The following is a 22,417-nucleotide window of genomic DNA, read 5'->3' on the forward strand; positions in this document are numbered from 1 at the left end:
CATTGCCTGGTCCACTGGATCATGCTGCCTAGAGACCTAGGTGCCTCTTGTCACCTGACATTGTAGAAATCAAAAGTTTTATCACCTAAAACTCGAGACAACAAATATGTTTGATTAAACCCAGTTATCAGCAAATCCGACCCCCCTGGGTACAGCCGCTGCAGAGCACCCTGGGAGGTGTCAGGATTTGCAGACAGGAGTGTAACAACTAACATTTCAAGCAGCAGCTCCCCATAAAGAGATGGGAACTTTCCTACTTCTGCAACAAACCAGTGTTTAGAGACCAGTCAATGGGATACTTCAGCTCCTCTGACCCCCCCTTTTATCTCTGAGTGCCCCCCTTTGATGTCAGCCCTTGTGCTTTTATTTCTCCTGGGGTGGAATGCCACGATTCGCCCACACTTAGAATGGGCTCTGGGCTACAGATGTCTGTGTAGCCACTGTGCTTACCCCACATGTCCAGCTGGGTTCAGCTCCTGTGGTCCTTCCCTATGGGAGTCTGTGACCAGTGTGGAGCAGCGTGACCTGGCAGCCTTCTGACCCAGAGCAGGGCTTGCTTTGCAGTAGGAAGAGAGCATTAGAGAAAATGGATTTTAAAACAACTGCCTCCAGCTGTGTGCCTTCGCTAGAGTCTGGGTGTGTTTGTCCTGCCCTGGTCCTGGAGCCCTTGGGATCCCAGACCTCATTAAACAGGGGGGCCAGTGAGAAGAGAGTGTTCTAGCTCCTGCCCATCCATACTCCAGGGGCAGACTGGTGCTGTGAAGGATGATGGAGGTGGGTGGGACAATGCCGCCAGGCAGAAAACGATAGGCAGCAGCCATGCCCCAGCCTGAGGCTGGTCCAGTCCCCTTGGTTCCAGCCCAGCTTTGCAAAAGGCTCCTTCACCCCAGCGCAAAGGGAAGGGGAATTGGAGCTTATTCCCGAGCAGCCAGGTAGCGCCCCAGCCTGGCACATCTGCATTAAGATCAATGGTGCTTTTGCAGGTATGGTCCGACCTCAGAGCAGTGTCCCTTTGGCAGAGGCCAGCGCCTGGGAGACCACTGGGGTTGCATGTGGGTGATGGCAGGATATCCATGCTGAGGTCACTGGGCAGTCAGGGAGCCAGAGCTGCCTAGCAGGCATTATTCCAGCAAATGGCATTTTCCTTGGGGCCCTGACTCCTTAATGCTCATAGCCACATTAACCACAAACGGAGTGCCAGGGCTGGGGCTGCTGTGCCCTGAAATCAGTGCTGTCCCTCTCTCTGTGCTAGGAGACGACCTGGCGCAGAGGTCCCTGAGCAGAGCCCGCCCAGAATGACTATATGGAGAAGACCCCTCTACCCTGATCACCCTGATCCAGGCTTGTGCCCTGCTCTCAGGCCAGGTAGCCAGTGCTCCCCTAGGGAACATGCCTGAGTGCATTTTTGGCATCCTTGGGCAGAAGTGTAGGGGCTCTCTGGCTGGGTCTGCTACAGAACAAGGATCTGTGGCTCTCCATCCCACTGCTCCCTTGTGCTCTGTCTGTCTCCCCTGTCGCCTCTTGTCTGCTCCACTGTGATTGGGAGCTGCCGGGGACAGGGTCCACCTTGCTGTGTTTGTACATGTGACCCTCTTGGCAGGCACTGGCAGCAGCAACAACAGCTGGGTTCAGTATCTAGAGATCCCTCTGAACAGCACAAAACCGAACTGGCTTGAGCCCCACCACAATAATTGGGAGAAAAGTAAACTAACCATTCCTGGGCACCTCCAAGAAGCAATATTTCCCTCTTGCAAGCACTGAGGCTGTGTATAACTAAATAAAAATTTGATTTAAAGAAGACAACACAGCAGTAATTTGGGAAAACACTGCAACAAGGACTTAAAAGTACACAAATCTCCCCGACCCACAGTATCTTGGGCAGTGTTCTTTGCCTCGGTTTCCCTCCTTGCAATGTGCAGGTCTGGTGGATGAATGTCTCTTTAATATGCCAGTCCTCTTTTCCCTCCGCTGCACACCACTCATGGCTTGTTGCCCTCTGCACTGTCTTCTCACCACCACACCAGCTCCACAGCAGGGGTAAAGCTCCGTGAGCTGTGGTGCAGCTATAGTGATCACTGGAAAAGAACCAGGTCTGTCTTTAAACCCTGAAGGGGAAAGAGTCAACTGGCTTCTGGGGCTCTTAAAACAAATCCACCCCCACCCAGATAACAGGTGGGCATAGCTGTTCTTATGTCTTTCACTGGGATTTGTCATACTACCTACCCCCTGCTTAGTGATTGAGGGTCAATTGAGGGTGACCCCCCCAATCAGGCAGGCTAAGCACAGGTCTGCTGCCCTATAACAATACTTCATTACCCCAGCATTCAAATTTTAGAAAAATTATTTAAGCTAATATTAAAATTATCTAATATACAGGGTAAGGAAAGAGTTTCTCTATCGCTGGGTATAATGCTTAAACTATCCAAAAGTACAAAATTTGGTTTAAAAGTCATAAAATACATATAGTACATAGTCTGCAATATTCCAAATTAAGGTTAATAAATGTAACAGTACAGTTAAAATATTAGCATCCAAATGTTCTGGTACATCACTTATAAAAAGTTATATTAAGAGTAGCTTGTGATAATATAGCAATGAGTGTAGATTGTCCCTCAGTAATTGAGAATTTAGGATAGGTTGTCCTTCAGTAAATACAATTCACCAGAGAACTCGAGGGGATTCCCGGTGCTCCCTAGGCCCAGTTATCTGCTGGAGTCATCTCTCTTGCCTTTCTTTACCCAAAATAGACAAAATTGATCACTTTGGTCCAGAGGTGGCGCATGGGGGGAAGGGCACCTGGATTTCTGCCAGGGTTTATATTTTTATTTCTTTTTTTGGCATACTAAAACCTTTAAATTGTGCCCTCTCCCACTATCAACAGTTACTCGTCGCCTCCGCTTTGGTAAAAGGATCCGTTCACTGATCACCTAGGCAGAGTTGATGTGTCTGTGCAGATAGAATGCTCCTGAGGTCTTTTCCCCAGTTCATCACTAGATGGCAAGGGAGAGCCCATTCAGACGCTGCTTACACAAAAAAGAAAAGGAGTACTTGTGGCACCTTAGATTTGAGCATAAGCTTTCGTGAGCTACAGCTCATGTAGCTCACGAAAGCTTATGCTCAAATAAATTTGTTAGTCTCTAAGGTGCCACAAGTACTCCTTTTTCTTTTTTGCGAATACAGACTAACACAGCTGCTACTCTGAAAGCTGCTTACACACAGGACCTAGCACAATGGATGCGTGAATAACAGCTTGGCTGGAGTGTACAGATCTGCCTGTGACGCCCTGAACCCTCCCGGCCTCCAGACAGGCTCCGCCTGCAGGGCCATTTGCTTCCTGCTCTAGGCCAGTGGTCTCCAAACTTTTTTGATCGCGTACCCCTACTAGTAAAAATTTTTTGAGCACACACTCCCAATATATGTATATTTATTTATTTATAAATTGTATACATGTACTACTGTACTAATATATTATGTACATTATAAAACATACACAAAAATAGAAATTAAAAAAGTATGAGATAAAGATAAACTATTTTAAAAATATTTGTTATTTTATTTATTAATGGTACAAAAAACCTTTTTGCTCACTAAAAAAGTTATTATTAATAATAATATTTTTTAGTGAGAGCAATGTGATTGACGAAACTTCATTATTTTTGAAAATCTTGTTTTAACACTTTGTGATACAGCGACTTGAAGGTCTGGTTCTAAGTTCAGTTTATTTCGATGCTTGGTTTTAATGGCTGTCATAGCTGAAAAAGATGCCTCACAAAGGTACGTAGATCCAAATGGAAGAAGTGCATTGTTGGCTGCGCTCACTAAATCATGATACTCATTTTTCAATCCCATCCACCAATTATGCAAAGGGTTTTGTTGAAATTCAGCTAGTAAATTTCCATCTTCCCTGATGTCAATCAGTTGTTCTTGCAAACTAATCTGAAGGTGTTGTAGTTTTATATTTTTAACAAATGGGTTCAAAACCCACTGCAACTCTTCATTTGGATGATTTTTAAACAGGTTAGAAAATTCTGTTTTCAAGTTTTTTAAGTGTGCAGATATCAGAGTTTTTATAGGTGACACACTTACATCATTTTCAGCAACAAAATCACATAACGATGGAAATATTTCCAAACATCCATTTTCAAAATGCTCTCTCCATAGCATGAGTTTCTTTCGAAAAGCAGTTACTTTCTCACTCATTGTTAAAATGTCACCTTTACCTTGAAGGGACAGATTAAGTGTGTTTATTTTTTTGAAAATATCTGCTAGGTAGCATACTACTGACAGCCACTTGTCATCACAGAAAAGATCAGCAAATTTGGAACACTTGTCTTTTTCTAAAAGAAAAATACGTAACTCATCTTTAAGTTAGACAACTCTTTTAAGCACTTTGCCAAGAGACCACCAGCGAACCTCTGTGTGGTACAAAAGATTTTCATGTTCACTCCCCATCTCATTACAAAGTATTGTAAAGATTCTACTATTTAAAGATCTTGTTTTTATAAAATTAACCACATCGATGACATCCTGTAGCACTTTGTGCACTTCTGGCTCTAACTTCTTTGCAGCAATAGCTTGCCTATGAATGATGCAGTGAATGAATTTCACGTGTGGGTCTATCTCTGTAACCTTACCCCAGAATCCCTTTTTTATTCCAGTCAAAGCAGCCACTCCGTCAGTGGTTACACTTACACAGTTTTTCCATAAAACATTGTTTTTATTAAAGAAGTCATTTACTGTTGAGAATGTATCTTCTCCGGTATATCTTTCCTTGAGTGGCTCACATAAGTTCTTTGTGTATTTCATTATTGAAACAGAATCTAGCAAATACCATAAGCTGACACGTTAGAAACATCTGTACTTTCATCCAACTATATAGCAAACCTCCCACACTGCGTAATTTGTTCTAATACTTGTTTCTTCAAATCTTCAGCAATGGTTTCTACGTGTCTTCCAACAGTATTTGCTGACAAAGAAATGCATTTTAGTTTGTCGCCATATTGTTTTCCGTGTATTATTTCAGCCATTTTTACCACAGCAGGAAGAAGTGATTCCTTAATGGTATGTGGCTTTTTGTCTTTTGCTATTAAGTAAAAAACCCCAAAAGAGGCTTCTAAACATTTATCATTAAGTTTAGTGAAATTTTGTAAAGTACTGGATTGAGTATCACATGACTTTAAATGTTGCTGAAAAAATTGTAGAGGTTTGTCTTCATGTTCTGGATGCTTTAGTTTTTAAATATCTTGCTAATTGTGATGGCTTCATACTATCATTAGCTAATATCTCAAGGCACAATATACACTTAGGGCGAGGTTCATTGTTAATGATAGTGGATATAAATCCGTGTTTCAAATAGTCTTCTTGATAATATTGAATCTTTTGGGCCAACTTCTTGTCAGATCTGATTAGATCGTCATTGTTTTTACCTCTTAATGTGGCTGACGAAGAGCTCGTACTAGGAGTAGGAGAAGTGTCATCTCTGCCATTTTCTTGTTGTTTGCTTGTGCTTGCATTATTAGTATTCAATCCACGGTTTCTTTGCAAGAATCTTTTTAAGCCACTTGTCCATTTTGTGAGGGGTTAGTTTAGTTAAAACTAGATAATATAATTCGTAAATCCACCTAACCGGGCACACGTAAACCGCAATATGTCGCAATACGCTGAAAGCAAACAAAGGAGTGAGGGCGTCACTGTCGACTCCTCCATGTTGTGGAACTCCCACTCTTCTCTCAGGATACCTCACAGGGCTGGCTCCAGGCACCAGCGCGGGAAGCACGTACCTGGGGCAGCACACTGTAAGGGGCGGCATTCTGGCCAATCTTAGGGCGGAGCTCCTCCAGCTGCCCTTTTTTTTTTTTTTTTTTTTTTTTCTTTTCCTCCAGCAGCGCTCCTCCGGCTGCACTGCCCTGTTTGTTCCCGCAGCACTCCTCCGGCCGCAGCCCCCAATGGATGGTCTTGCGCACCCCCCTGGAGTGCGCGCATCCCACTTTGGAGACCTCTGCTCTAGGACACAGCCTCATAACCCTCTATATGTGGTGGAACCACTAGGGGGAGACAAAGCCTCCCTGTTAGCCCGGCACCAGGTGCAGCGCTGGCGTAGGCCGGACACAAGTGTTTTGACCATCATGGCTTCTAACCCCGTCTCTGGACAGAGCCAGCTGATACGGTACAAAGTCGCTGGAGCCCCGTCTACACTGCAGCCTCTTCTGATCCTGGCATGGATGGAGTGCTGCCTCTGGTAACAACAGGGAAAACAATTGCCAGTGCAGACATAGCCACCAAGGGAAATGAGAGGGAGAAGCTAGGGTTAAAAAGCATCTCTGCCTTTCCCTTCTCCTGGCCTGGCTTATGGCAGGAAGTTGTTCTCAGCTGTCGCAGGTAAAGCTGGCGTCAGTGGTCCTGTCCCTGAAGTCTGAGTTCAGTATCCTGTACCTTGACAGAAGAGGAAACCCCTGCCATCTGCTACCATAGGCACTGAGTGAGAAATGGTAGCAGGCAGTGCTGCCCGAGGGCAGGGGCTGGGCTGGGCTCCCTAGGACTCTGCTTATTACAATGGACAGTTTTACATTATAGTCACTACCTCAGCTGGCCAGCTCCCCTCCTCCCCGAGGGCAGAGAATGCAAAGGCCATCCTCAGTACAACCCTTCTGCCACCTGGTTAACAGCAGCCAGGGCTGGCTCCCTTGCCACTAACAAACCCCATTGTTCTGAGCTCCTCCCAGCAGAGGTGGATTTGCCATGAAACAAACCGTGCGGTGGCACGGGGCCCCCAATGACAGGGAGCCCCCAAAATGCAGGACAAATCTCATCTGACAATCTGCCCCCGAGTCCCGGCCAGCGGTGCAGCAGGACTCAGGCAGGCAGGCTGCCTGCATGCCGTGGCTGGTAGCCCCAGACGGCTCCCGGAAGCAGCTGGCTGCTGGCACATCTCTGCATCCCCCTAACGGTGGCGGGTATGGTGGTGGCTCTGTGTGCTGCTGCTCCCCTCCCCGCAAGGTACGCAGAGACGTGTCAGCAGCAGTGCAGCAGGCTAAGGCAGCTCCCTGCCTGCGCTGCCTCCCTCCCTCAGTGCCGCAGGGAGGGGGAGATAAGAATGTTCTTTTTCTAGGCTGGGTCCCAAGGGGGGGCCCCCAAAAATGAAGCTGCGCACAGGGCCCCATTAACTCTAAATCTGCCATTACCTCCCAGAATGTCTGGGATCAGTAAATACCCACCCTGGTGCCACAAAAACAACGAGGAGTCAGGTGGCACCTTAAAGACTAACAGATTTATTTGGGCATAAGCTTTTGTGTGTTTTTTACCCACGAAAGCTTATGCCCAAATAAATCTGTTAGTCTATAAGGTGCCACCTGACTCCTCGTTGTTTTTGTGGATACAGACTAACACGGCTACCCCCCAATACTTGGCACCCTGGTGCCCTTAGTCAGCAGTGCTGCCTGGCTTGCAAGCATGGTGTCTATGTGTGAATTCAGGAAATCAGAATGTGTGTGTATGAGAGTGTCAGTGTATATGTATATATCAGAGGGTCAGTGTTTTAAATCTGTATCAGAGTAGCAGCCGTGTTAGTCTGTATTTGCAAAAAGAAAAGGAGTACTTGTGGCACCTTAGAGACTAACAAATTTAGTCCGATGAAGTGAACTGTAGCTCACGAAAGCTTATGCTCAAATAAATTTGTTAGTCTCTAAGGTGCCACAAGTACTCCTTTAAATCTGTGTGTGTATCAGAGTGTCTCTGTGCGTAGATCAGAGCATCAGTGTGTGTGTCTCAGTGTCAGTATGTATATCAGAGGGCTAGTGTGTGTATCAGAGTGTGTGTGTATCAGAGTGTCAGTGTATGTGTATATATCAAAGGGTCAGTGTGTAAATCTGTGTGTATATCAGAGTATCAGTGTCTCTGTGTGTACATCAGTGTATGTGTATATATCAGTGTCAGTGCATATATCAGAATATATGTGTGTGTGTATCAGTGTGTGTGTACACCAGTGTCAATGCGTATGAAAGTATCTCTGTGTGTGTGTATTTGTGTGTGTGTGTGTATGAGAATTTGTCTATATATTATTGTGTCAGTGTGTGTGTCTATCAGAGCGTCTGTGTGCCTGTATATCAGTGGGTCAATGTGCGTATCAATGTGTCTGCGTATCAGAATTTGTGTGTATATGAGAGTCTGTGTATCAGTGGGTGTGTATCAGTTTGTGTGTGTATGTCAGTTTATGTATCAGAGTGTCTCTGTGTGAGTATATTATGGGGTCAGTGTGTGTATCAGAGTGTCTGTGTATGTATATCAATGTGTGAGTGTGTGTGTGAGAATTTTATGTATGTGAGTCAGTGTGCATCAGTGTGTCTCTATGTGCGTGTATCAGTGTGTGTGTGTCAGTGTGTGTGGGTGTGTATCAGTTTGTGTGTATGAATGTCAGTTTCTGTGTGTATATCACTGTGTATGTGTATTAGTGTGTGTGTGTGTGTGTGTGTGTGTGTGTGTGTGTGTATCAGAGGGTCAATGTGTGTATCAGAGTTTGTGTGAGAGTGTCAGTGTGTGTATGTATGTCAGTGTCTGTGTTTATCAGTGTCTCTCTGTGTATCAGTGTGTGTATGTGTCTGTGTGAGTCTCTGTATCAGTGTCAGTGAATATCTGTGTGTGTGTATGAGTGTCAGTGTGTCTGTATCAGAGTGTCTGTGTGTATATCAGTGTCAGTGTATCAGTGTGTGTCTGTGTGTGTGTGAGTGTCTGTGTGTGTACTAGAGTGTGAATGATAATTTGTGTGTGTATCACTGTGCCATTGTGTATGTATATCAGCATGTCTCTGTGTGTATCAGAATAGCTATGTGAGTGTATCAGTGTGTCAGTGTATATCTGTGTGTATCATTGTCTGTATCACCAGTGTCAGTGTGTGTGTGTGTGTGTGTGTGTGTATCAGTGTCAGTGTGTATCACAGTGTGTGTGTGTGTGTGTGTGTGTGTGTGTGTGTGTGTGTGTATCAGTGTCAATATCTATATTTGTGTTTGTGTATGTGTATCAGTGTGTGTGTGTATCAGTGTGTGTGTGTGTGTGTGTGTGTGTGTGTGTCACTGTCTCTGTGTGTGTTACAGAGAGTGTGTATGTGTATCAGTGTCTTTCTGTGTGTATCAGTTTCTCTCAGTGTATATCTGTGTGTGTGTGTGTGTGTGTGTGTGTGTGTGTGTGGCCAGGGCCTTGTTTGTTCAGGCAGGTGCAGCTCCCCATTCAAAGCGGCCTGGCCAATGGGCTGCCGGAGCCCTTTGTGCTGTTCAAATGCGGCCGGGCAGTTGGAAGAAAGCTGGGCTCTGTGCAGGCCGCGCGCTGCCTGTGTTAACCGGCTGCTGAGGCTCCTGCCAGGCGCCCCCAGCTCCCCCCCCACAGGCCGGCTGGGCCCGCGGCCATGGAGCCTGGCGACGTCCGCAGGGTCTCGCTCTGCGCTGGCCAGGCCGACCCGCTGGACGCTTCCTTCTACCTCACGACCTTCGGTGAGTTCTGAGGCCAGGGCAGGCTGGGCCTGTGGGGCTCTGTCCTGGGAGTCAGCTGGCCGGGGCCACCCTGGGCCGTGCACGGGGTTGTGGCTATGCGGGGGCACAGGCAGGTGGCTGGCCTGCAGACTCGGGCCTGGGGCAGCTCCCCGGAGGGCAGAGTTAAACCCCTCACCTGTACCATGCCACCCATGCCAAGGAGCCGGGTGGGCAGTGAGCCTGCCCTCTTTGCCTCACTGGGCGAGAATAGCCCGTCTGCTACCGCAGAGGGTGTGAAATCCGGGCCGCCGCTGGTCCCTGCACCTCAGCCATCAGCCCTGAGCACAAAGGGGCTCCCCTGAGGCTGGTTTTACTCTGGTATCACTGGACTGATTCAGACTGGGTCAGCAAGTGCAGAATGAACCCCCAGCTGTGTGATGTTATTTGTTGCATTGTCACAAGCTGTCACACTCTAAGTGCAGAGGCCCCTCTGTCGTGGTTTGCAGGGGTCTATTGTGCGAACATCTGGCTTGTGATAGGGGCTTCTGCAGTAGGACCCATCACACACCATTGAGTGTAAGAATCCCAGGGGTGGAGGAAGAAGTTTGGAAAGTCACAGTAACAGCAGCATGCCTCCTTCTTGCTTTGCTCCCTGCTCACCTGCTTTGTCAGTTGAGCTGGGTTTGGATCAAGCAGTTTTTCAAGGGGTTTGGAACATCCCATCCCTGCTAGCTGCACACCCCTGGTGTTTGGAGAAGGCCCAGCACTGCTACAGCTCCTGGGTGGAGGTTAGAAAATGTGCCCTTCCCCGCACTGATTTATAACTGGGTTCCCTCCTCTCTTCAGCAGTATGTGATGCTTTGTCACCCTGGTGCGCTTTGTTCTTGTCTTCGAAGTGCTACGATTTCATGCTCCAGGGTAGAGGTTTGTATGCAGATGGAAGACACTTGTGCGCTGCGTATCTAATGACCCTAGTGTGATTGGTGGCTATGGGGCTGTAATGGGAATGGGGCATGCTGGCCTTTCACGTACAGTGTGATCGGGAGTTTGGGACTTTATGGGTTAGGTTCAGCCATGCAATGCTAAGGGTCTGGCAAGTGCATGGTCTTGGAGGAGCTGAAAGTGCTCAGTATGGAGAAAGTGGTTTCAGGGGCTGGTTTTCCTTCAGCGGTTGCTAGAGGCAGAGTTCTGCTTGGCTGGGGACTTTTGTTGTGTATTTCCACATGTCAGGTGGCTGGTCCCTTTTATGCACACCTTCGCTCTGGATTCCCTGGGTTTCTACTGCTGGGGTGTTCCGATCAAGAGCTTTCCTGGAAGGAGTTTTACCCTTGCAGACTAATCTTCATTCTCAGCTCTAGTGTAACACGGGAGCAGCTTGTGGAGGCATGTCAGGAAGTGCTTTGAAAACTGGGAGTTTTTCCAGGGGCCAAAGGACGCTTTTCAGCCTGTACACTGTGTGGGCCAGGGAAGCGTTGACTGAGGGGAGGGGCTAGACAAACTCCAATCATGCAGATGCCATGTTGGGCTGGGATCTATTAAGCTTCATATAGCAGCACTACAGCGCACGATGTGCAGCGGCGTCCTGTCTCTCTTACATTCACTCGTGTCTGGATCAGGGCCACAAGGCTGTTGGTTCAAGTGCCCTTGCAAGCTGTCGTCCTGCGCTGCAGCTCCAGGTGAGCTGTTTGGGGCCCGCTGGGCTGGGGTGCTTCTGTCCTTGCTAACCGGCGCTCCCTCTGCATGGTTTGGGTGAAAACTAAAGATCCTTTTAGAAAAGAAATGGCCAGAATCTCAGTGCTCTGATTTCCCCTGAGTTACCTAATCACTGAGGCACATGCGTACCAGTCAGTGCATTGCCAGAGTACTGCTTTGTGAAGGGCACTGAGACCCAGGGCCCTCCACTTCCAGCTAACTGGGCCTAGGGGGCACCTGGCTGGTGGTGGTTTATAGCTTTTGCCACCAGGGTGCTGTGTGATGTCATCTGCCCAGCGCCTAGCATCCACCAGCATTAAATACACCAACTAATGTTGTCTGTCTCCCTCTGCCTCCAGCCAGCGCCAAACCTGGGCCTTGGGTCAGCCACTCCTCACCAATGCCATATTTCCAGCCCAACCCTGGCATAGCTGGTGGCTCTGGGCAAAGCCCACTGGATTCCCAGGAATAACTTCCAGTGACTTCCCAGGTCTCTGAGGCTAGTGCGGACTGGGAGTGAAGGAAAGGGCTGTGCACCATCTGCATGCTGGTGTTGGAGCACTTGGCCTCGCCCATTCTCCTAGCAGTGGCGAGTGACTATTGAACAGGCCCAGGGAGAAAGCATAGCCTTGTGGGGTTGCACAGGGGAGGGGCCGGGGCACCGGTGGCGCAGGAGCCACTGCCTCTCACCACACTCTGGGCACAGCCCTTGAGGAAGGGTTCCTGCATTGCCTTGGGCCATGCCACCGCACCCGGGCAGGACAGCAGCGGCCTGTGATCGACTGGGAATTTCAGCTTTCAAGTGTGGTCTGGGGTGGAGGAGATTGCCTGTCAATCATATTGTATGCGGTCCCCAAAGGCTTGTGTTCTAGCGGTCCAGAGATGCTGCTGGGTGAATGGCTGGAGCTGTACTAAGCACGCAGCGTGCTGTGTCTGCACTGGCGTTTCGCAAGGCAGCAAGGGTCTAAATGTAAGAGTTGCTGAACACAGGCGTCTTCTGGCAGGAGGGAGTGGGAGCTGCAGGTGCTCAGCACCTCTGGAGATCAGGCCCCAAGCGACTTCACAAGCAGCAGGTTGTCACAGCCACTCCCTGGATCCTAATCAGATCAGAAAGTGGAGAGTGTGTGCGTGCACATGTGCGTGTGTGTGTATGTATGTGTGCGTGGTTTTTAAAGCTCCATGCGCCACAGCTACTGAGAGCAGTGGCCCTGGGATGTCCAGGGCTGTTGTGCAGCGGGGCCATCGTGGCTCCAGGTCCCTGGGTTCAGCTGCCCACACTGTGGCCACCTGGCTGCTCCTGTATAGACACAGAAATGCTCAGAGCCACGCAGCAGACAGAACTGAGCAAAATGTTCCCCCCTCACACCCCTCCCCCAAGGGAACCAGGGAGAACGAGTGACTCTCCCACACCAGGTCCCTTTGCTTTGCTGGGCCCTGGCCTTGGGATGGAGAGTGCCTGGTAGCCTCCTGATTCTGAGTGGAGGGGAGAATGTCCTGTGATGTTCCCTGCAGCTCCTCCCCTGGGTTCAGTACCTGCAATTGTACAGTTCCAACAGGAGCAAGGCAGCAGTTGTGGTTGGAGAGAAGACGGCTTCTTGCTGGCGGAACTTGTGATCAAGACAGGGAGGGTGTGACAAAAGTGTGCATGCGCGAATGTATCTGCACATGTGTGCATGTGTGTTTGTGACAAACCTGACGCTGATTCCTGGTTTCCATGGGGGCTAGTGGACTATTCTGTGCTGATGAGGCAGCACGTTCCCCCATGCTGCTAGTATACAACGTTGCATTTACTAATGCACTTTCCTTTTCTCTTCAAAGCTGCAAGGCCTTACTTACAGTTCTGTTTTACTTCTCTCCAAGGCCCGCTGCAGTAAATCATCTGAGAATAAAAGCGAGAAGGTATAAAAGGCTGCTGGAAGCAGGAAGGGAATCCCACCCCTTACCTGACAAGGCATGTCCCTTCCTGGGGCCTATGCTTCCATAACATCACAGTCACTTTTTTTCCCCACGCCAATCCTGGGCCAGGCGCAGTCAGGGGGGCTGGGGCATGGCTGTGCTCTGCCCATATGCCCAGAATTGCCCCAGTTGAGATCCAAGCACTCAAACATCATGAGCCAGCTCCCTAAGATCAGAAGATCGGCTTAAAAACATAAGATTAAAAATAGTAAGTTTGGGCTCTTTTCTGTTGGCCTTCTGGGTTTGGAGCCTTTAGGTTGCACCTGTATCACCCTACTTGGCTTTCCTCCTCAGCATGGAGGCCAGAAACTTCCTCTTTTGAAAGGAGTGCTGAAATTCTCACTTAATTACTGGGACTTGAAGGACAGAGACCTTTGAGAGGTGGCTGGGAGACGAGGCCTGTGGCGGTATTGCGAGTATTGTGGTACGAGTCAGAATTCTTACTTCATTCAGTACAGGGCAACCCATCTTCCCCCAGCAAAGCATAGCCCAAGTGGTGTAATGAGAGCGCCTACAGAAGAAGAAAGATGGAGTGTTCGTAGTGAGATCCCTGCTACGGGGATCCAGCATGAGACAGCAACAGGAATATACCCAACTCTTTGCTCTTATGTACAGGTGGAAATGCCCAGCCTGCCCAGAGCTCCTTGGATGATTCGGAGGAGTGGCGGGAGAGCTCTCTTAGCCCTTAACTGACCATGATGTGGGGCGGGATCCTTCACCAACAGACCTCTACTCCCAAGGGTTTTAATTAAACAGGTGTTACAAGCATGAACAAAGCCCAGGGTTTAATGCAGCAGAACAGGTATCATTGTCCCTGGTAGTGAGCTGCTCTCTCACTTCCCTGATAGCTGAGGTAAAACTCCCCCCTGCCCTGTCTCCACTAGGAGTTTACAAGGAGATCGTTATCTTGTGCTTGCTTGTCTTGTAAAATTCCACCTTTATCCCTAGTGGAGACACAGCCTTGGTGGGCCTCACTTACTGCTTCTCTGGTGTCCAGAGAGACTTCCCACTTCTACAAGAGCCACATTTTTCAAATGCAGCCCTCAGTCCACCCTCTTTATCTGGGGAAACTCAGCAAAGCCAGCAGCTCCTTGTGTCTGGAAGTTGAAAAGTTAATAGAGTTCCACATAGGGCGAGGCAGGTGTGGGGTTGCCTTTCCTGCCAGCCGAGGGTGGGGCGGCCAGCACACTGTCTGAGAAAAGCTGAATGCCTCAGCTGGACCCATATTGCCATGTGGCTGCAGTTCATTTATTTATTTAACTCACCCCTCCTCAGTCTCCTATCTCAGCCGCAGTGCATCCTTCCACATCTTGCAGGCTGTGGTTACCTTTACTGTCCTGTGTTGTTTGTATTACTGGAGTGCTTAGGAGCCTAGTCAGGGCCAGGACCCATACAAACACACAACACTAATGCCAACTTTTTGCAGGTAGCAAGAAAGAGGCAGGGGCAAGTCTGTTTCCAGATGGCTTTATGAGCCAGCACCATCATCCGTTTCCTACAGGAAGATGGGGTTTTCCATACTGGACCAGTCTGCTAGTCTAGAACCCTCTCTCTCAGCACGAGTGGCCAATCCCTAGTGGTTCAGAGATAGGTCAGAACACCCCATAAAGTTCCGTGGTTTCACTAGCTTGTTTTTTCTCCTCCCATCTTTTTGTAAGCATTTGTACAGCACCTAGCACCCCGAGGCCCTAATTCACGGCCTGCTGGTGCTACTGCAATGCCCATACTAAATACTAAACCAATTCTGTTCCTCAGTGCTCTGTGTCCCTGATCGGTATCCAGTCAGAACACTCCTTCAGATTGAGTTATGTTGTCATAAAACAGCCTCACATCCCTTAATTATTTTAACCCCAGCCGCAGCCTTCTGCCCTGCTTCTGCTGTTCTTGCTCTGCTTAATCTCAGCCCGCTGTGTTTAAGGAGCACCACATGCTGCCTCTCAGAGCCAGGGCTCCCCCTGCCACTCCCAGCGCAGATTCTGTCAGTGCTCTTCCTCTCCCCACTCCTCAAATAACCCTGGCACAAAAGCTCTCTGTCCCCTCGCGCTCCCATTCCTTAGCAGGCTGACTCTGGGTCATGCTTGGCTGGATCACATCTTTTTGCTTTCCCAGCGTAACCATTGTCAGATGTTAACGGCAGAATAACGAGAGTGTTCCCACGGCTTTAGAAATGGGAAGATGGCAAAAGGGTTAAAGTCCTGGCTCCAAATGCGGGGTTTTTCTGGTAGCATGTTAAACACTGAGGGCCAAATTTGCCACTGGTGGAAATTGACATAGATTTCAGTGGAGCTGCACTGACTTACACCAGCTGAGGGTGAAATGACCCTCCCCCACCCGGGCCTTGTCACTTGGGCAGAGCTGTGAGCTGTCTGCCGTCTGCCACTAAGGTGATGTGCCAGGACTTTACAGCCCAGCTGCGCCCCAGCTCGGCTAGCTGGAAATGTGGACTTCCTCAGATTGCTGAGGATCTCCAGAAATAACTCATGGGAATGTAACTAGCAGGGTTGTGCAGACCCTGTCCCTGCTTCCCCCTCCCCCAAGGCTGCTTTCCTCCCCCGCCCCAGCGATGCAAACAGCCACACTAGCTTAACGAATTGGCTGGGGTTCCCTGGCACACTGAAATCCATGTGGCATGGAGCCAGGGCAGGAGATCTTTCTTGAGTCTCAGGGCTCTTAGGAGTAACAGCCTTCACTCCCAAACATTGGGCTGTCTCACTAATGTTACCTAGTCATTGCATTGAGCAGCCCAGCCCTAGATCTCCAAGCATTGCGCACAGGATGAAGAGTTTCATTACCCCCGTTTTTGGGATGGGGAGAACACGGCCCACAGAGGAGAAAAGACTTGCTCCAGGTCACCCAGCAGCTCAGTAGCAGAGCTGGAATTAGCACCCAGGCTCCTAGCCCAGCCCCGCACTCACTGCGATGGGATTTTTCTTTGCTTCCTGCAGGTCCAGTGTAGGTCACTGTTCCAGCGAGGGCTTTCTGCTGCCCCGATGTGGGACATCACAACCCTTAGCAAAGCAGGAAATGCCAAGTGAAGGTTTTGTTTCCCCACAGTGCTTCCACCACACCCGAGCCCTTCCCCGCTGGGAGGCCAGCCCGGCCCCTGCCAGGAGGGTCTCTGGGGCATGGGGACTAGTTACCTGAATCCCCTCTTCTGCTGTCAGTCCCTCGGGTTGTGACTGGGCAGCTCAGTGTGAGCTCTGCCAACCAGCAGCAATTCCCCCTGGGTCAGGGCTTCTAGCCAGGTGCACGGCCCCACGGTGAGAGTGCAGATACCACTGGGATGGGCACAGAGACAATGGCTGTGTGAGGGAAGGGTAGGGTGCTGGGCTCTTCCCCATTCTTTTTGGCACCACCTGGGCTGGCGGGGGGGTCTCTCCCCGCCGTGGCAGCTCCGGGACTGGGGCCATGGGATGGGTGTTCCTTCCCCAGCCATGGCAGGCTGGGGCTGGGTTTGGGCCAAGGTTCAGGGCGCCCCTCCCCTGGCTGCGACAGGTCCGGCCCAGGGGAGGGGCGCCTGGCCATGGCAGGTCCAGGGCTGAGTTGGGGCTGGGCTAGGTTGGGGCTGGGGAGGGGCACCCCGCCCCCTGGCCACAGCAGGTCCTGGCCGGGCGGGTTCCCTCAGCACCTGTGCGGCCGTATGGCCGTACCACTTACAGGGAACGTAGGTCCCTGCCCCACTGAGCTTACAGGCTGCTGGTTGCCAGAGCAGTGCTCCATCCACTAGGACACACTGCCTCCCTGCCTTAACACGTCACTAATGTCCCTGCTTCCAGGAGCTTACACTGTGTGTATAATTATACTCAGCACTTCCCCAGGGATTACTCTGTCAGATCACCCTCCCTGAGGCTAACTGCTCCTTACAGCCCACTGGTGGGGGGGTTGGTGTTGGTTTGTGGACAAGCTTTGTGGAAGCTTGTGCAGAGGGGCTAAGGGACCTTCCAAGGCCACCCAGAGGGCGGATGGAGAGCTGGGGGTTGGGTTGTTGTATTAATTTAGTTGGAATATATGGGCCAAAGGTGTTAACATAAACCAATCACTGTCCAGTGTTAAATAATATTAAACAAGGCCCAGGGTTCAGTATACAGAGCCCTCAGCCTGCTCAGTACCAGGGCAAGCTCCTTTAAGAGCATATAGAAAAGAAGGAAAAACAGCTAAAGTATTTGAAATGTGAAGTATTGAAAAAGGCTTTCATTTGAACTATGTCCCTTGTTCCTTTTTCTTTGAGCTGGAAAGAGTTTTCAGAAGGAATCTGCCCCCCACCCCCCAGCCTTGTTTGACAGGCTACACTGCAAAGAAAAACTCACAGCACTGAGTCTGAGCCCAAGTCATGCTATGGGGCTAAAGCCATCAGTGTAGATGTTCCTGCTCTGGCTGGAGCTCTGGCTCTGAAACGCGATGAGGGGGGGAGGTGTGACATTACTTAGGGCACAATCTGGACAGATGTGTTCTCTAGGGTGCCTTTTACACTGCTTTTCTGTGAGAACAACCACTCCTATTCTGCCCACACACAGCCTCCAGCATGTAAATCCCCCCCAGCTATACTGTATGCCATGGAACACATCTTATGCAGTAGAATTTTATAACTTTACATACAATTTGGCCACACAGATTTTACTAGGACAGTAACATTCAGCAAATTAGGAGTTTTCAGATGATACCTCACACGGCATATTTTGTACAAAATTTATTATAATCTTGTATAAAGGGTGAACTCAAGGGTACATATTGTCTCAGGAGGGTCTCAGAACCTGGGCTCCAGCCTGAGCGGGAATGTCTACGCTGCTGTTTTTAGACCTGCAGCCCGAGACCCGTATGCCCAAGTCATCTGACTCGGGCTCTGAGACTTGGTGCCGTGGGTTTCTCTCTGCAGTGTAGATGTACCCTTAGATGGTATTAAAGATGGTAATAGCTGCCCTTTTGGGGAAAAGAGAAGAAGTTTGTTGAGACGATCTGGAGCTGGTGTTGTTAAAGTCTAATTCTGTTTCATCCCAGGGTTGTCTGTGGTGTGGCTAGAGCCAGTGGAGGTGGTGATTTCATCTGGGTCCCTCTCCGTGTCCGCTCTGGTCAGGATTAGGATGATGAAGGCTCTGGGGTCCTATGAGACTGTGGGGGTGGCAGCCATGATGGTGGAGCTTGCTCCAGTAGCCAGTTTTTCTCCCAAAGACTCTTTCCTTAAGGACCCCAAAGAGAGTGGGGGGTGGACTAGTTCATCCCCCCATTATTTTGTCCACCAATTAGGCCTAGTTTCTGACATATCAATTTTGGTTCATTGATACTTGCTCCCACACTGTTGCTGTTTACCAGGCATGATCTTAACACAGTCCTTGAGTTTTATCACAGGCCTTTTTGTCTGGGCTGAGCCAGTCTTTCTGCCTCCTTCTCCTACCTTTTCCGTCATGATTTGTTGGGACAGTTGTCACTTACTTTGAATAGCTGAATTCCCATTAGGGCATGTTTGTAGGCCCAGTGATCCCCCCAGGGTTCAGGAGTCTCCCATGCCCAGTCTCTGTGGCCACACATCGCTCAGACTTGGGGGCATGTTAAACTGAGATAGACCCTTTCTAGGAGCCAGGTTTTCCCAGCCCTTCCCCACTGCCACAGGCTCCTCTACATGGGCAGAAGCTCACTGAGCAGCAGCCCCTGAAATGCTGTTAGAGCAGGGAAGGGAGTCAGGGTGTTTAGTGGCTGGATTGAAGCTGGCAGAAGGGTAGAGCCATGGGGGTCCCTCTGCACCCAGCTGGGCTGGCTTTTGGGGCATAGTTGGCAGGGAATCTCCTTGGGTGAGATCTTCACCAGTCGATTATCTGCTCTTTCTCCTGTTTGCCCAGGTCAGCTGAAGCTATCCATCGACATGCAGGGCAGGCTCCTTGTGCTGCACAGTAAGTATCGCTGGGGGGGGCGTGTCACCAGGAGAGCAGGGGCAGCTCATGCGAAGGTCACTTTGCCTGATGCCTGTTGTAGCGTTCTGTACCAGAACAGTGTTATCCCTAGAGTCGCCAGAGGGGCTGGCTCAGCAGTGGGGCTTGAACCTGGGGCTGCTGGCGTGGAAGGAGCAGGCTCTTCTAGCAGTGGCTGCCGCAAGCTCACCACCCTGTGCTTGAGGCCCAGCCACACTAGAGGGGAATAGAGCACTGCCCCACATGTGTGTGCTAACATGTGCAAAGTGTGATCTTTGTGGTCTCAATTGTGAGGGTCTGTAGTGACTCTGGTGCCAGTCTTGCTGCCCTGGCTTAACCCAGGCAGAGGGAGAGCAGGGCTTGGCTCTGCCTTCTGTGACCCAGCTCCAGCTAGATCTCTTAACAAACCTAGGCCGGCTGCTTGCTGGCAGGAGCTCTTTGTCTCCAAGCCTCACTCCTCCCGTGGTGTCCTTGAGTGAGTCAACAGCGATGCTGCTGCAAGGTGCGCCCAGCATAGCCCCTGCTGTAGGCGGCCCAGCCCGGACGGCCCACTCTGCATCACAGCGGGGGCAAGCAGGGCCATCCTTAGGATTTATGGTGCCCTAGGCAGGATTATTAAATTGGTGCCCCTATGCCTGACTTGCTCTTAGCAACACAAACATAAGCTTACAGTATTGGAAAACTTGTCACATGCACTTTATTAAAAACTGTTTAACTTAATTAAGCACACTGTAATGCTGATGGACTAGCACTAAAGAAGTAGTGCTATAGAAAAAATTCTGATTTATTGACAGAATGATGCAAAGAATATAATTTTTTAAACTTGTCAACATTTTTTTGGAAATTTCTATGAAGAGATATTGAAACAAGGATTTGTTTTTAATTAAAAAGGGATCTTTCTGGCTTTTTTGGCTGCAAAATCAGTAATAATGTCATTGTATGACAAAGACAAAGTGATGTCTTCTTCGACTGCAAGAATAGCAAGACCAGTCAATTGTTCCTGACTCATTGTAGAACAGAGGTAGTTTTTAATGAGCTTTAGTTTTACGAAACTCCATTCTCCTGATGCTACTATTACTGGAATTGTCAGTAGAATACGAGTGGCAATATACACATTAGGATATATGTCAACAAGTTTGCTGATATGAATAAACTGTACAATGTCCATCACTGATTTTGCATGTGGCAACATTGATGACAATGTACTCAATTCTTCGTACAATTCAAGTCCATTTAAATCAAAACTATCACCGTGCTTCAGGAGGCTCTCTAGGTTCTTGCACTTCGTCATTTGCTGCTCTTGTTTTCCTATTTTGTTGAATTTAGTTATGTCATAGAAAAATCCAAACTGTTCATGGAGTGCTCGTAAGGTATTAAACCTTTCATCAATGGCAGATATTGCTTTATCCATCACAACATTAAAAAATTCAACCTCAAATTTATTTTCTGGATCGTTTATGGGCTCATCTACGCCTTCATATTCCACTTGCCGTTTTTTCCTTGAAACTCGTGTCATGTTCGGACATGGAAATTTAGGTTCTACACCGAGTGCCTGTGCAGGCTCCCTTGCTGTAACCTGTGCTTCTTTGAATCCATTTTCTCTAAAAAGTCTCATGTGTTGTTTAGTATGGTAAGTGTGGAATAAAGCTGCATCATTGGACTCTGCATTATTTTGCTTACATGTGAGATTTTAACAAGAAGGCCGTACCAGATTACGACAGGTGTTAGAAACTTGAAGCTGGATATTTCAGAGGCCATTGACTGTGCTTCACTTTTAGCTTTTGGATCTCTGGCTTCTTCCGAAATAGCAACCAGTGCTTCGTAAACTTCCTCAGATTGATATCTCAACGTTTTTGCACTTTCTACTCTGCTTTCCCAGCGTGTCTCAGATAGAGGCTTAACAGTAATACCATTGACATGTGCTTTGAATATTTGCCATCGTTGAGTGGAAGCTGAAAAGAGCAAGCAAATGCGTTGCAGCAAACCAAAAAAAGAAATAGCATCTACAGAAGACTTGGTTATATCACACAAAATCAAATTAAGGCTGTGGCATGCCCATGGAACAAAAAATGCTTGTGGATTTTCTGCCAGCAATCTAGTTTGCACGCTAGAAATGCATCCTCTCATATTGGCACCATTATATTAGCTCTGTCCTCTAATGTTCATTATGGACAATCCCATTCATTTTAGTTCATCAGGGAGAACTTGAAGAAGTCCAAAACCGGTAGTGTCCTCTACTTCTAAAAATGTGATAAATGATTTCTTAACTGTAATCTGTGCTGAATCATTAATGTTGACAAATCTCACTACTAACGACATCTGTTCTTGATGACTTATGTCCGGAGTGCAATCTAGAATTACTGCAAAATATTTTGCCAAAGTAACCAATGAAACAATGTTGTCTCTCACTTTATCACTCATTAGCATGATCACTTCATTTTGAATTCTTGGACCCAAATAGTGGTCATGTATTTCATTTTCAGTTACTCTTTGGAGATATTCACTCATCACTGTGTCAAATTTTCCCAGCAGTTGTACAAAGCCCCCAAAATGGCCATTTTTGGGCTGGAATAATTTCTCAATGCTTCCTCTAAAAGCAATATTGTTTGTTGATAGATATTCAACAATAGATAATAGACGTTCAAGAACACGACACCAATGCTGCTTTTCTGACTCTAGCAATCTTTGATTTTGGGCATCAAGAGTTGTCTGATTTTTTAACCTTACACTCAGCTCACACCATTTGTGCATACTTTCAATGTGTTGTTGTGCCTTTTCATATTGCGGTAATATGTGACTAAGATTTTTCCAATCATTAGTACCCATGGTTGCTATCTTAAAGTTGCAACTATTAAAAAGCTTGCATGGGAAACAAAATATAGCATCCTTGCATTTAGAGTACACAAGCCACCGTCTGTTGACAATTTCACCATTAGAAAGTCTTTTGTCGTAATTGTTCTCTGTGAATTTCCTACCTCTAATGTCTTTAGGATATTCAAGAGCTTTTATTCTCCCAGGGTCTTTCTCAAGTATAATGGCACGGAATTCGTTGTTTAAAGATTGCGGCCATGTGCCAATGTCATCTATATCCCATGCTAGTACAGTTTCAACTGTTGTAATTTTTTGTGTTTGCATCTGTTTCAAATGATTGTTCTGTGTGTTGTTGCGTTTCTTGAGCTTTGTCTGCATAAAAATTTTCTTCGGCAGTTACACGATGATCTTGATCCAACTTCGTTGTTTTCATGACGTACAAACTTAAGTATAGAACTCTTCTGTGCTTGTACATCTAATCCTATTTCATCTTTCCGTTTTCTTTTTTGTGACCCGGAAAGTTGTTTTTGATACAACATAATTTATATGGGTGTTTTTTAAAGAAATAACTGTTTAAATTATCAGATTATCAGAAATATT

General features: G+C 48.2%; 2 protein-coding genes across 8 annotated transcripts in view; one reads left to right on the forward strand and one right to left on the reverse strand.

The window, feature by feature from the left end:
• Window positions 1–22,417, forward strand: part of RGS3 (regulator of G protein signaling 3) — a 230,755-nt gene that overhangs the window by 34,929 nt on the left and 173,409 nt on the right. For 5 of the 7 annotated variants that reach the window (XM_038374581.2, XM_043498553.1, XM_038374582.2 and 2 more), the window contains exon 3: window positions 18,938–18,988. In XM_038374581.2, the coding sequence (XP_038230509.1) occupies window positions 18,938–18,988 (51 nt within the window). Of the gene's footprint in view, window positions 1–9,295; window positions 9,480–18,772; window positions 18,778–18,812; window positions 18,817–18,937; window positions 18,989–22,417 lie in introns of those variants that run through there. The other 2 variants (XM_043498554.1, XM_038374583.2) reach the window with 2 other exon arrangements.
• Window positions 11,211–22,221, reverse strand: LOC122456857 (zinc finger MYM-type protein 1-like). The gene is made up of 3 exons (XM_043498562.1): window positions 20,055–22,221; window positions 17,525–17,528; window positions 11,211–11,223 (listed from the first exon to the last, which is right to left on the reverse strand). The coding sequence occupies exon 1, from the start codon at window positions 22,193–22,195 to the stop codon at window positions 21,188–21,190; it is 1,008 nt and encodes a 335-aa protein (XP_043354497.1). The 5' UTR covers window positions 22,196–22,221; the 3' UTR covers window positions 11,211–11,223; window positions 17,525–17,528; window positions 20,055–21,187.

Source organism: Dermochelys coriacea, chromosome 16, assembly GCF_009764565.3.
Source record: "Dermochelys coriacea isolate rDerCor1 chromosome 16, rDerCor1.pri.v4, whole genome shotgun sequence".
Classification (NCBI taxonomy): domain Eukaryota; kingdom Metazoa; phylum Chordata; order Testudines; family Dermochelyidae; genus Dermochelys; species Dermochelys coriacea.

Bases quoted from the DNA above. Each gene is read 5' to 3' on its own strand.
- LOC122456857 (XM_043498562.1), bottom strand. From the start codon at position 22,195: ATGCAGACAAAGCTCAAGAAACGCAACAACACACAGAACAATCATTTG.